Source organism: Ictalurus punctatus, chromosome 6, assembly GCF_001660625.3.
Source record: "Ictalurus punctatus breed USDA103 chromosome 6, Coco_2.0, whole genome shotgun sequence".
Lineage (NCBI taxonomy): Eukaryota > Metazoa > Chordata > Actinopteri > Siluriformes > Ictaluridae > Ictalurus > Ictalurus punctatus.
Genome location: NC_030421.2, coordinates 6,647,355 through 6,662,693, shown reverse-complemented (window position 1 = coordinate 6,662,693; position 15,339 = coordinate 6,647,355). Strand labels below are relative to the sequence as shown.

The 15,339-nt window shown below is 34.7% G+C and overlaps 2 protein-coding genes across 10 annotated transcripts in view; one reads left to right on the top strand and one right to left on the bottom strand.

The window, feature by feature from the left end:
* Positions 1-248: 248 nt before the first annotated feature.
* Positions 249-14,744, bottom strand: LOC108266429 (uncharacterized). Of its 9 annotated transcripts, none has more exons than XM_017469723.3 (15): positions 14,583-14,744; positions 8,690-8,728; positions 8,533-8,568; positions 8,341-8,385; positions 7,355-7,402; positions 7,198-7,245; positions 6,654-6,707; positions 5,874-5,918; positions 5,726-5,779; positions 3,659-3,736; positions 3,388-3,495; positions 2,605-2,715; positions 1,962-2,087; positions 1,062-1,112; positions 249-962 (listed from the first exon to the last, which is right to left on the bottom strand). In XM_017469723.3, the coding sequence occupies exons 2-15, from the start codon at positions 8,709-8,711 to the stop codon at positions 643-645; spliced, it is 1,146 nt and encodes a 381-aa protein (XP_017325212.1). In that variant the 5' UTR covers positions 8,712-8,728; positions 14,583-14,744; the 3' UTR covers positions 249-642. The 9 variants fall into 9 exon arrangements, with proteins under 9 accessions (XP_017325212.1, XP_017325213.1, XP_017325211.1 ...); XM_017469724.3 differs by lacking the exon at positions 14,583-14,744 and adding an exon at positions 11,691-11,753; XM_017469722.3 differs by lacking the exon at positions 14,583-14,744 and adding an exon at positions 10,129-10,265.
* Positions 13,946-15,339, top strand: part of LOC108266428 (uncharacterized) — a 23,728-nt gene continuing 22,334 nt past the window's right edge. Inside the window, exon 1 of the mRNA XM_053680764.1 lies at positions 13,946-14,110. The gene's annotated coding sequence lies outside the window, so the exon portion shown is untranslated. The remainder of the gene's footprint in view (positions 14,111-15,339) is intronic.

Here is a 15,339-nt window from a genome sequence, read left to right as displayed (position 1 = left end):
GTTAGAATTGTCTGTCCACATTCACTTCCAAGTCATGGCTATACAGCCCCACAATTCTTAAGCTGTCATCGCCCCCTAGTGATAAACCTAGTGATTTTCACATGTTCACTTCCCTGGTCCGGCACATTTTAGTGTTCAAATAATCAGCCCTAAACTCGCATTAAAATGTGTAGGACAGAGGGTTCTCCAGGAGCAGAGGAAAAAGTCATTAATTAGTTCAATCTAAATCATAAAAAAAACAATAGAAATTAAAATATTTGTCTTTTAATTTGTCTTTTAAAAAATTGTCAATTTAGTAAAATACCAAAAATTAATCAAACAATTAATCAATCAACATATCTATCGTTCTATCTATAGTAAATATCAGCCAAAGCACTCTACACTATCTATAGTAACTATTATCAAAACATGATCTTAACAAATTATTCTTAACTTATTTAAGATTTTATTTAAAGCTGCAGTATTTAACTTTTTTTGGATAAAAATGGACAGAAATCAATTATTGAGCAAGTACGTAAAAAAAAAATCAGTGTTCAAAACTCTTTTTTTTATACTCCACAAGTAACTTGCAGTTTTATGTTTCAATCAGAGATGGCGATAGAGAGGGAAAAATTCAGTACTGCAGCTGTAATACCAGGGGAATCACTCATCTATATCATCCCCAGCATCATCCCCAGCATCATCCCCAGCATCATCCTCATCATCACTGGAGCCTTTAAGATCGTCTATGACATCACCTGCTTCTTCCAACAAGACTTTAATCAGAAGCTCTGCAGCACGTTTGCTAGTTGTAAATTCCAGAAGTTTCCTCATCATGGCCTGATCCGTCAATTGTGCTCGCACAATTGCTGCGTTTTCATTGGATAGCTCAAGGTAATCTAAGATCCTGACCACGTTTTTCACTTTGTCGATTAACTCGGCTCGGTGTTCATTTAGGAACAGCAGGTTTTCGTCTGTGATTTCTAAAAGGGTTGAAAAACATGGGTGATAACACTTGTGCACAAGATGTGTTTGTTTTCGTGTTATTTTTAGCTCATGTGGTAGGCATTTACTACACCTACCTGTAATATTCTCATTATCAGCTGGTGACTTTTCTATCTTATGACTCTGAGCTGTAAAACAGATGGAATAAAATACAAACTGTAATTTCTATAGAGGACAGGCTTACAGAAAGCCTATCGATAAGATCCTGTCCTGAACAATCCATCGTTCATTTTGGGGGGATGGAGTTAGACTGAAAAAGAAAAAAAAAAACCACCACAGCTGGAAGGCAGGCCTCGGTGGGATCACATACTAACTTCAAAGAATTCGAACACTTTCATGAAAGCACTTGCTCATAAGTAATCTCCCTCGCCATCCCTATTATCTATCATCTTCCTGAAACCACTGATTTACCTGTAGCATACACTATATGTTTAAAAAATTATGTGGACACCTGACCATCACACCCATATGTGTTTGTTGAACATCCCATCCCAAAATCAGGGACATTGCTGTTATAATAAGTGCCACTCTTCTGGGAAGGCTTTCCATCCATCCATCCATCTTCTATACCGCTTTATCCATTTCAGGGTCACGGGGAACCTGGAGCTTATCCCAGGGAGCATCGGGCACAAGGCAGGGTACACCCTGGACAGGGTGCCAATCCATCGCAGGGCACAATCACATACACACTCACACACCCATTCGTACACTACAGACACTTTGGACATGACAATCAGCCTACCATACATGTGTTTGGACTGGGGGAGGAGACCGGAGTACCCGGAGGAAACCCCCGCAGCACGGGGAGAACATGCAAACTCCGGGAAGGCTTTCCGCTAGATTTTTTTTCTCTATACTCATACATTAAGGTGTAACCCAGAATTCCTAGTGGTGGTCATGGGAAGGCTTTTTTGTTACTGATTAATATAACACGATAATACTTTGGAACATTCTTGAATATTAAGCATAATATTTACCAGAAGCTGCAGAGTCACTGGCCACCTGGCTGGAATGTGGAGTCATGTTTCCACGATCATAACGCACTCGAGGTCGTGGTTGGTAGGGAATGGCACTTGCAGGCGTATGATCATAGACACCGGCTGCTGATAGAGAAAGCAACTGAATCATTTATAGGTGGTAATAATATCTGGATAACACTTTATTGCAAGCTGTCTTTCGTAAGTAACACAGAGGTTGTAAGAAACACTGGCCATGTATAGAAATGAGCTCAATCTAAAGTGGCAATAAACAACTTTCATATTATTTCAACACAAGGCTGTTTACTCTATAAATCCTCTATCATCATATGAATACTAACATAAGCTTTTGGTATATTAGCCTTTTTTTTATGTCATGAAGAGGCGCTCAAGCTTCACAAAATTTAAAGACGCAAAGTCTGATTATACATTCAACGTGAGAACGAACTCCTCTGACACATAAAACAGCTCCATCTAGTGTTTCTTCCTGATATGACACTGTGTGAGTGGTTTTAATAGTAACTTTAAACTACGGTAATAAATACTAACAGTAACTCTGCTTCACATCAGACCTCTAGTGAGGAACATTTCATCTACTGCCACACGTTCATATGAAATATAAATCACTTTAATAACAACTGACCGATAGGATGTACAGGATGTACAGTCATAACAGGTGTAATTGTCCTTTGGACTTTGGGACGAATCATCAGTTCTCGATTAGATTTCAGCTTCTGTTTCAGCAGCTTCACTGCTGCATAGAAAGAATAACCAGTTGATTTAAAAAAAAAAACCCACAGACTTATTGTTAGAGTAAACAATAAGTTTGGACCTAGCTATTATATTACAATGCTCAGATTTATTGATTTACTGAAAAGAAGCTGTTTCCTGGCCTGAATGTGTTCTTATTCTGTTTCTTCTAACTCCTTGGACAAATAGGTGAGAGTTAAAAAATAATATCAAATACAGGTGATGGAAAAATAGCAAGAATCGTACATATGCCTGAAAGTATGACTTATATTTTAAATAAAGTTATAACATCCACCAGTAGTGACAACATGAGCTAGGATTGATGCAGAATTAGAAGTTATATTAGGAAAATAAGGTTTTTAATCTCCAATCGGAGTGTGTGTGTGGATAGGTTAAAGGAGAAGGTCTCCTCAGACATTTTTTGTAACCGTTTAAAAAACAAACAAACGGAAAAAAAAACGTGCTTCTGGAATCCTTGGAAAATTTGTCACTTTTACAGGCACATTTGTCAAAAATGTTTACAGGCATTTATATCATAGTATCAATATCTATATTGTAGTATCTATCCAGCTTCAATATACAGTATCTGAGAAACCTCGTTAGATGACTAGATGCTAGATCAGAATTTCAGTATATGTAACATGCAAACTTATCACATGATTAGGTAGCAACTGACCCTTATGAACAGGAAGACCAGACATAGCAGGTGTACGTGTCCTTTGGACTATGGGACGAACCGCCAGCTCTCGATTAGCTTTCAGTTTCTGTTTCAGCATCTCCACCACTGCATAAAGAAAATAATTAGAAAGGAAAAAAAACACTCTTATTGACTTATTGTTAGATCAAACAGCAAGGAAAGGTTAACATGTTGGTTAACTCTGGACATGATGAAAGTTGGTTTAGCATCTGGAGATGATGTGTAGATAGAGAAAAGAGAATCATCTGACCTGACAAGGGTTTCCTGACTGGTGGAATTGGGCCCTTTACTGCATGAAGAATAAGTTTGTTCAGCGCCTGTCTCTGCACTGCATGAATAATGACATGCTAATAAATAACTACCAGATGTAATTAACTTTCATACTTGAATAATTATGAAGGCCAAAGTTACACTGGATATAAGAACTCTACACACCCCTGTTAAAATGGCAGGTGTTTGTGATGTAAAAATAATAATAATAATAATTAAACCAAGATAAATCATGTCAGAACCTTTTCTACCTTCACTGTAAAATGATAACCTATTAATTAAATGAGGGGGGGTTAAAAATGTGTGCACACCCTTTTATAACTGGGAATGTGGCAGTGTTCAGAATGAACCAATTACATTAAAACTCATGTTAGATTAACTCCAAATAAAGTACAGCTGTTGCTATAGGATTTTCTTGACATCTTGTTGGTAACATCCATCTAGAAAGGCCATGGGCCACAAAGAGCTTACAAAGCAGGTACAGGATCTCACTGTTGAATTTCCAAGGCATTGGATGGAACACTAACCAACAAGTGGAGAAAATATAGCACGACAGCGACACCACTACGAAAAGGTCATCCCTCTAAGAAGGGTCAGGGAGGATACCAAGAGGCCTACAACAATATTAAAAGGAATTACAGTAATCTCTGGCAAGTATTGGTTGCTCCATACATGTGACAACAATCTCCAAAGTTCTTAAAATCTCTGGGCTATGGGGTAGGGTGGCAAAACAGAAGCCTTTTTTAAACAATAAATAAGTAAATAGTTCTCCCAAAACCATGTGGAATAGTGTGTTATGGTCTGATGAGACCAAAGTTTTTGGCCATAATTCCAAAAAATATGTGGAACATAAAAAACACAGTACATCACCAAAAGAACACCATACCCACGGGGAAGCATGGTGGTGGTGGCATCACAGGGGGTTTTACTCAGGCTGGAGGGAATAATGAATACCAGTCAATTTTGGTACAAAACCTTAAGACTTCTGCTAAACCACTTACACAGTTAAATCCCTAGTGCTGAATTAACTCCCAGAGTGTTCATTTGAGTCCAGTGGACTTATATAAACACTGTATGGTGTAAATTCAACACTCTAGGTGTTAAATCAACACTGGCAATTTTGCTGTATAAGATGAAAAGGAATTTCCCCTTTCAGCATGATAACGACCCAAAGCAAACATCCAGATCAACAAAGGAATGGCTTCACCAAAACAAGGTTTTGGTCTAGACTTAAATCCAAACCAGTTAGAATTGTTTTGCAAGGAAGAATGGCAAAATCTTGCTAAGTCAAGATGTACCATTATTGTTTTTCAATTTAATTAATAGATTAATAGTTCACAATAAAGTTTTGGTTCGGATATGATTTATCTTGGCTTCATTTTTTTTAGATCACAAAAACCTGCCATTTTAACAGGGGTGTGTAGATTTTTCATATCCACTGTACATTCTGAGATCTCTTTGACATGATTACCTCAGGGTTTCCAGGTCTCAGCAAAAAAAAAAAAAAAAAAAAAAAAAAAAAAAAAAAAATTCTACCTCAACTACATTTCAATAATCAGACAAAATAATATCAAGAAACTAGGCCAAAAAGTTTGGGTACTGGAGATATATTTTTCGAATTCTTTGCATGCAAAACAAGTCCATTGTGGTACACACGCATTTCTAATTTACAGTTTCTGCAGTATGCCGATGGTACCTTGTACAGATATTATCCATACTTTTCCCAATATATCTTATAACAGAAATTGTTCTGCACATTGTGGAAACACTGTCTCCACTTACACTTTTCCTTTGTTTTCCATAGACCATGTTTCAGAAATTAATTATATTTCATTATAAATATATATTTTATAACTAAAATGGTGATAACGGTCTATTTAAAACCATATTTTTTAGGGTTTTTTTTGTTTGTTTTTAAGTAACAAAACAAAAACAACAAAAAAAATACAATCCACACTTGTTCCACCCACAACCAGGTTCCAGAACCAATTAAAACCCAAAATCTACATTGTCCTTAGATATATGGAAAAAGGAATGAAAATCTGACCTGGATTAGGATTTGTCCTCTTTTTATGATGGAACTTTCCTCTTCCTTGGGCACCTTGGGCAACAGTGTCAAAACATACAAGTATACATGAGAAATAGTTCAATGTGCTAGAGATCTACTGAAAAAGAAAAAAAAAGAGTCTCCTGACCTGAATTAGGATGTGTGCTTGTGTGATGTGTGTTTCTTCTAAATCCTTGGACAAAAATAGTGACACATTCAAATAAATCAAATAATCACATCAAATATCAGGGAATGCACATCCCTGAATTTCACCAGTACTAACACTGTGACCATGTGTGTGTATGTGGTTAGGTGAAAGGAGAAGGTCTCTTCAGGTATTGTTCCATTCCTTCATGATGGCAAGAAGGCTGAAGTTTATTAAACTTTTTAGGAACCTTTATCTATAATCATTGGAAGTGGTTTTTTGCCCCATCACACCTTACTTCTAGGTATGTGTACTCATTGCCTAAAAGGATTTACATATTTATGCAATTTATGTTAAAAAAAAAATAAAATAAATAAAAAAAACACACACACACACACAAAGAACTTGCTCTATTAGATCTACCAATCTGTCAGTTGATGCAGGTTCAAACCCTGAAACATCTGTACATCAGATCAGGAAAACACTAAACTCAAGACTATCTTTTAATAATGCTGCATTTGTTTTGATCAGTGTGTATATATATATATATATATATATATATATATATATATATATATATATATATATATATATATACATACATACATACATGTTTTGGTGCCATTCGCGATATTACCAATTATATACCATACAATATTTGTTAAAGGTATACTCTACTTTTAATTTCCAGGCAAAATATACATATTAAATATACAAAAGATGTGGACACTTTGGTAGCTTTGTTACCTCACTATTTTTTTATTTTTTTATTTTTTTAAATACCTGGATTAGAATTTCTTCTTTGGTTTGCCCGTATCCCTCTGTTCCCTTCATTAACTAAAAAGAAATTCAAGTATTAAATATGCGAAAATAAATATATACAGATTACAATACACAATACTCCAATGATTATTACAATAATCAGTGCTTCAGGCGTGTCTGGCCTGTGAGCGAGAATCACTAGTTCATGTGATCTACTCCTTCAAAAAGTTCAGATTTGTTATATTCATAACAAGTTTTGAATCCCAAGACTTAATGTGTTGAAAATCCAGATGTCAAGCACCATCTCAGGCAGGTCTCAGGTCTCTTTGTGTGCCACAGACCGTGTTTCCAGAAACTGCTTAGACTTCATTTTGAATATTTGCTAACTAAAAAAGTGGCTGCAGAATTTTTTTTTTTTTTTTTTAAATAAAAGAAAAATTGGCATAAAAACCCTGACAACCCTGATTATGTTTGCTCTGATGTTCAGGGAGACAATATTATATAATCACCATTTAAAATAAACATTGTCCTTAGATTTATGAAAAAAAATTAATGAAAATCTGACCTGGATTAGGATTTGTCCTCTTTTTGTGATGGAAGTTTCTTCTAACGCCTTGGGCAATAGTGTTAAAAAAAAAAAAAAAAAAAAAGTGCGTATAAATGAGAAATATTTCAATGCCATCAGATCTATTGAAAATAAATAAATAAAAGAGTCCCCTGACCTGGATTAGGACGTGTTCTTGTTGTGTGATGCGTGTTTCCTCTAAATCCTAGGACAAAAAAGGGACAATTATATAAAACACTAGTGATAAGAAGAAAACACCAGTACTAACTATGACATGTGATTGAAACAAAATTAGTCATCATTGTTTCCCGAAGTCCAATCCATATGTGTGTTTGTGTGAGAAGGCCACCTCAGGTATTCTTCCATTCCTTCATGATGGCATGGAGGTTGCACTTTATTATACTTTTTAGAAACCTTCATCTAGGACAGGGGTGTCCAATCTCATCCACAAAGGGCCGGTGTAGGTTCAGGTTTTCATTCCAATGAAGCAGGAGCCACACCTGATTCCACCTGTTTAATCAGTTGATCTTGGCTTTCAGTAGACTCAAGTGTGGCTTCTGCTTAGAATGAAAACCAGCCCTTTGTGGATAAGATTGGACACCCCTGATCTAGAATCATTGGAAATGCCCCCATTATTGCAGATATTGTTTTTTTGCCCATCACACCTTACTTTTGGGTATGTGTAATCATAACTTACAGGGATTTACATATCTATACAATTTTTGTTTCGAACACTAAGAACTTGCTATATCAGATCTATAAATATAGGCAAATGTAAATAATATTTACTAATTTTACTAATATTTTACTAATATTTCTCTTTGTTAGATTACATTAGATCACTTTTAATGCCTATTTCTAAATATCTTTACTCATTTCAAGTATGAAAGTAGGTTGTTCTATTCTATGATCAAATAATTTAGCTTATTTCAAGTCTTTGTTTCTAGAAAGAAGCAGTAAACAGAAATATGACCTATTTACAGCTAATTTACAGTCTCTCTGAGGGAATATGAAGATTCTTCATAGATTTTCACTGATGTGTTTTCCTATCAGAGAAGGAGTTCTAAGTAGATCTGCATTGTTGTTTTTATTATAAGTGTTTTTTAATGTCGTGAAATTATTTATTTTTAAAGAAATCCTTACCTGTATTAGTCTTCATTCGGTTTCTTGGAGGCATATGGGTTCTGACTGCATAAATTAAAAAAATAATCAAACATTAAAAAGATGTTGTGCTAACATCTTTATGCCACATCTGATCCTGTAATCCAAACATTACTACTGCATAACTTTTATTTTATTATTATTATAATTATTATTATTTTATTTTTTTTTTACCTTGATTAGCGTGTTGTCTTGGCATCCTGGAGTTCCCTGCACAAACAAACATAAAAGTGACAACATTCTGCTTTAAATGTACAAATTTACTCAAAATGTTTTATTAATGATTAAAGTAAATGCGTTTTCTGAATGAAAGAAGTAAAGATTTTTGAACCTCTAAAACTGTGTCTCGGCATCTTTTCCGTTTCTGCGCCTGCAAAACAATGTACATGTCTAAAATATACAAGGTAGGTATATCTGGACAAGTTGCATAATCAATTAAACATTAAGCAGCCATTTTAGGAATGGGTTTACAACCGTATATTCAAGAATTGAAACGTTTTAACAAGCTTTATTCAGAATCAAGCCTGCAATGTTCATTGCTGAAGTAAGACCACATAAACGAGGCTTAGGGAAAAAATGAAACTGTAAAAATTAATAATAATATTTTTTTAGAAAGGTCAGGAGAGTGTTTTAGCCCACCGCTGACCTTTTTATTTATTTATTTTTACTTGCCGTAGCCTAAAGTCCTCACCTTTTTTATTCTCAATTTGGTTTTTTATTCACTCCCTTTTACACACAACATATTTCTAGGACATTTGTTGATAAGACATCAAAACCTTCGTCTTTGACAGAATTGTACCTGTTTCAGTGATCACGGGTGGATTTCCAGGACCATTAAGTACTTTAGATTCACTGTCTGCAGGATACTTACCCTAGAGCAACTCACCTTAAATTACAGCAATGTAATTTCCATTGTAATTCCCCGATTAATATAATTAAACATAATATAATTCATGTTTAATTTGATTAAATAGTAAAATAATAATAACAACTGTAATAATAATAATAATAATAATAATAATAATAATAATAATTATTATTATTATTATTATTATTATTATTATTATTATTATATTTGTTGTTGTTTTTGTTCTAGTTATTATTATTATTATTATTATTATTATTATTATTATTATTATTATTATGTGTCCATTCATACAGTACAAGCCAATGTGTAAGTTGTTACTATAGAAACAAGAACAAGTGAATTTATATAGTGTGTGAAAAGTACTTTTTGAAGATTATCTTTTCCTTTCATTGCCCACTGATGAGCAGTTGTGTGCACTCAGCTCTATTCTAACTGTTAGGAAGGTTTGCTGAATTTGTGGGACGTGAGAAAGCCTGGGTGTGACCTGAGCACCTGTTGCCTACCTCCAAGCCAAAAAAATAGCACTATTCTCATTCCAGGGTAGTGCATATTAAATGTGCAGCCCGCAGTGTGAATCAGGCTTAAGACTTTGCACAGTAGTGTGTGTGTGTGTGTGTGTGTGTGTGTGTGTGTGTGTGTGTGTGTGTGTAAGGGTTTTATGGTATAGATATAAGATTCAGTCATATTTCACACTGAAATTAAAACTGTATCACCTAGTCTACTACTTTTTACAGACTATAAGAGTGGAGAATAAAATACACCACTGGATTAAAGATGCAGTTTTGATCAATGGAGAGATCTCTCTACCTCACTCACAGACCTGATTTACTAACTATAAGTAATAGCACAGAAACCGAGTTAAAAAAAAAAAAAAAAAAGAAAGCGTATAGTGGGCTACTTACACGTTTAATTATAACAGTAAAGCACTGTATGCAGGAAAAAACACTTCTTCGGTAATAGATTTCTCTGCTGTTGCTTGTTCGCGACTCAGACCCAAAAACGAAACCTGTGCGTGCTACTACGCATGCGCACAACGTCGAACAGCTGTTAGGTTGAGTTAATAGAGAGATGCGGCTTTTGGTTCCTCAATCCGTTTCCGCACAAATGTCGCGCATGCGCACACATGGCATACAGTAACTCGTACATTGTATGTAACAGTATATTAATTCTGTTATGAATGAATAATTAATTAATGTTAGCAACTGTGATATCTTACTGAGTTTTCTATCCATGGATTGAAATTAATAGTTTAATTGGAAACCATGCAAAATTGGAAATAATATTGCAAGTAAAATAAGGGCTAGACTTTATTAACAGAAAATATTTTACAGCAACATTCATCCCGCAATGCCAGGTGGAAGCAGAGAGTAGTTAATTGGCTGCAATGCAAACAAAGAGTGAAACGACAATTAATATATATATATATATATATATATATATATATATATATATATATATATATATATATATATATATATACATACATACATAATATATACATACATACATATATATATATATATATATATATATATATATACATACATACATAATTCTTAGTCTTTATATATATATATATATATATATATATATATATATATATATATATATATATATATATATATATATATATATATATATATATATATATATATATATCTTTTGTTTCAAATAAGAAAATAAAGGTTTGCATTTGTAAGTTATAACCGTGGCACTCAAGTTTTGTAACATGACACTTTAACATATGTGGCAGATTTTGGATGGAATCAAGGCAGGGGACACAGATCAGCTAACCCCAGGATGTTCCTCTGACCAGGACTGGAAGGATAACAAGCTAGCTTTGTGTTGAACTCTGACTTAAAATACCCCCTTAAAATGTTCCTGTTGTTGTTGACTCCCTGACTTTACGCAAATTATGTCCTACAAAGAATGCTTATTTACATTTACATTTATTCACTTAGCAGACGCTTTTATGAAAAAAAGCGACTTTCAAATGAGAAAAATACAAGCAAAGCGATATATCAAGCAGCGAACAATACAAGTAGTATTATATCTGTATTACATATACTCTGCACTATCATTTGTGATTATTACTTAGAGTCAATGTCTCCTCAACTTGCTCAGCGACAGCAAAACTCAAGACGTGAAAAGAAGAGAGAAAAGAAGAAAAGGAAGAAGACAAAGAAGACTCAAATCCGTCCGTCCTTCTTCTTCTTCTTCCCAGACCGGCCGAACAGCGGGAGAACCAGATTGTAGCCGTGCTAGGCAAAGGCAAGCTGATATCCAACGCCTAGCAAATGCACACAGACTTTTACACACAACTGAAGAACAGTTTGAAGACATTGAACAAATCGAAGTAAATATGTTAAGGTTGAATGCTAATCTGGAGGGGATGAGAAAAGAGGCAAGTAAAAAATATGATAAAGTTGATAGGCACATGAGAGCGCACAAAAGGGCGATTTACCGCCACTATGGATCACTGGAGGCAGAACAAATCTTCCTTGCTGCTCAGTTTAAATCTACTGTAGATAGTCCAGGTAAACATATCCATGAAGAGATCCAAGAATCCTGTGTTAAATTACTTGGCCTTGAAATCTCAACCCTGAAGGATCGCTCAGACCCATTTAATCCTCATCTCAATGAGAGAACAGGATGTCTCTAAAAAAGGGTGATGTAAAGTTCATATATCCGGTGTGTGTGTGTGTGTGTGTGTGTGTGTGTGTGTGTGTGTGTGTGTGTGTGTGTGTGTGTGTGTGTGTGTGTGTGTGTGTGTGTGTTAAATCTTCACCTTTAAGTGCACTATGGAAAGGAAGAGCCACCGCTCTAGCTAAGGAGTGCACAAGCACAAAATGTATTTATTCTGCTACTATTCTGCCTTAGGAAGCGTGTACTTTATGATGTTTTATGATGTGCACTCTAATGTGTAGTGTATTCAAAAGGTAACCTGTAGTGTACTTTACTTTGTTTATAAGATACACTCAGCATATGAGTATATATACTGCCTGTCTGTTCATTGTAATTTTGCCACATCTCGGGTGAAGATATCTTCGTTGTTGATTTCTTGTTCCAGAACATCCTTAGTGATTGTTAACTGTTATCTCTTACCTAGAAGTATCATTGTATGCTACTTTTCTTTTATTCCTTATTTGATACAAAGATAATTGTAAGACTCCAATTTAATCAATAAAACGAAGCCCATATCTTGGGTGATTCAAGAACTTTAATCTTCTGTATTAAGACTCGTTTATCCGAGAATACATAAGCCTGACTCAAGGAAAAGGACTTCAACTCGAGCCCAGAGGCACGACTCCCAACCGGGAACACCTTAGCAAGGTAAGACTATTCATTATTCCTTGAATATTTAAACAGGGAAACTTGTAGAAAATTAGGGAATTTTCTGGGGAATTCCCACAGGAATGAACACTGTCCATTCTGCATTGTATATCAGTTGAATGGGCTGCTTGGAGACCTCAGGTTTGATTTAAGGAGGTCAAAGAAATGGACTCCTCAAGTCACACTGTCAGGTCTAGAACCAACCAAGGCTAAAAACTAAGTAGGCTATAAAAGCAATGAACATGCCAGGACAGGATTTTCCCATTTCATTTTTTCACTTTTGACGAAAATATGTAAATCCCTATTTCTCGGTACTCAACCTGTTAAAGTAACTGAATTTGTCTCATGATATTAAAGTAAAATACAACATGAGCTGCAAGGCCACTTCATTTATCACCAGTTGGTGGCAGTAAGCCACTGTTGAATGAGCGCAGTTACACCCAGATGTTTTGCCAAGGCATCCCTTAAACAAAAATGGAAAGATCAAAACATTTTAACACGACCATGATATGTAAAAGTGTAATAACATGCTATAACATGCCAATACTGTTAACATGAAGGCATTATATTTACATCTTAACATTTATCAACTTTATGGAACCCATCAGCAACTGACAACAGAATAAAAATATAAAAGGAAATATATTTATTGCTATGTGAGGGTTTGCTTATCTGCTTCTTTGTTTAGTTATCCTACTTGTTTGTTTTTTTGTTTGTTTGTTTGTTTAGCAATCAGGTTACTTGTTTTGCAAACCCTCAAGACCTGACTGTAAAATAGCAGTAAAAATATTTTATGCGAGGTTATGTTCTTATTTATGTTTTATTTGAGTGTCTAATATTGTCTCTTTTTTAAAATTATTTATTATTAACTTATTATCGTACCACCTGACAACATGGTAAAAATAGACTAGGTTGGTGTTTGTTTGTTGTTTATTAACATATTTACTTGTTTGTTTATTTTTGTTTGTTTATCAACCAGTTTATTTATTTATTGATTTGACTGTTTGTTTGTCTGTTTGTTTGTTTGTCAAAACCTGTACAATGGCGTAAAATAAAAGGTAAATATATTTTATAATATATATATATATATATACATACATACATATATATATATATAAATACACACACACACACACACACACACACACACATATATATATATATATATATATATATATATATATATATATATATATATATATATATATATATATATATATATATTTACCTCAGACATCTAGCTACCTATTTAGGCTACCTAAAAACAATATGTTATGCAAGGCAATGCTACATATTTATTTGTTTGTTTGTTTGCTTGCTTGCTAGCTTGTTTGGACATCGTAGTTGTCCGTACGTTATATCAGAACATGAAATTGTGCGCATGCACAGTAGAACACGCAGTAGAAGTCTAATCCTCGAACGACATTTCCTCATTTCTAAATCGTTTGGATAAAAGGTGTCTGCAAAATAAATAAATGTAAACAACAGCAGAGCAAATAATCTGCCAGAGAAGAGTTTTACACACAGCGCATTACTCTCATAATTAAACGTGTAAGTAGAGTACTCTTTCTTTTTCTGTGTTTTTTTTTTGTTGTTTGTTTTGTTTTTTTGGCTCGGTGTGGTTTAACTTTCGATTCCGCGTTTCCAGTAAATCATGTCTGTGAGCGAGGTGGAGACCTCTCAACTGACCTCTCATAACTGCATCTTTAATCCAAGGGTGTATTCCCCTTCTTACAGTCTGTAAAAAGCAATAGATTAGGTGTCACAAATACTGGCGATAATCTGGAGTCTTTAAAGCTTAAAGGTTTAAAGCTTTTAACTCAGGAGATCCCTAAGTGACATCTACTGCACAACTGGGCTAGATCTTTTGACAATGTTCGAGTTTTGTATTGCCATGACAACATATCCAAAATGGTTTTCTGCCTGGTTCAACCCATTTAACAATTGTAATGTTTTAATTAATATCATGTCCTTTATTACATGTAACCTGTTTTGATCAGGTTTCTTGAACAAATTGATTTACCACTGAGTTGTCTTCAATGCAGCAGCCCATGCAAATCATCCCACTGGCATTCTGTGAAGACTCGTCCTATTCTACCCCTGATTGGGGTGTTGGTTTGATGTTTAATACCGTCAGATTCAGGGCCAATCAGAGTCAGAGGATTGCAGGGATCCTGGCAGGGAGTCAGTTTGAAACAATTGCTGAGGCAGTTTCAGATACCCCAGATACCCCCCTGCCCCCAGGCTGAAACTAAAGAGCGGAAATGAAAGCAGATGCAAAAGAGAGTGAGTGGAATCATTTACTAGGCAGGAAAGAGTCAGCGGAAATGGGTATCAAGCCAATTGCACAATTTGTCGCCGAGTGCAGCATGCCTCCGGAAAGCAATAGTGCCGCAATGCAAGAGTTCACAGAAATCAGAGCACCGTCTCACAGTTCTTCATACCTCAAGCATCTCCCGAGGCAGATACTGTAATGACAATTTCTTAATCACCTCAATAATTTTCCAATTGATTAGGCTATGTTAAATTTCATATGCTGCCTATTTGTTAAGAAATAATGTTACAGTGTAGCTAAATGAACCACATTCCTACGTTATAGTATGATTTGTTTATTAAGGTTATTAAGGTACATTCAGACACATAAGCATTAATTTAATAAGATATTAAATTAAATATATATAAGAGAGAGATATAATGCATATTTAATAATAAAAATATAGAGCCTATGTGAAGAAAATAAACAACTATGTGTTATGCTTAACCAATGTAGAGAATTGCAT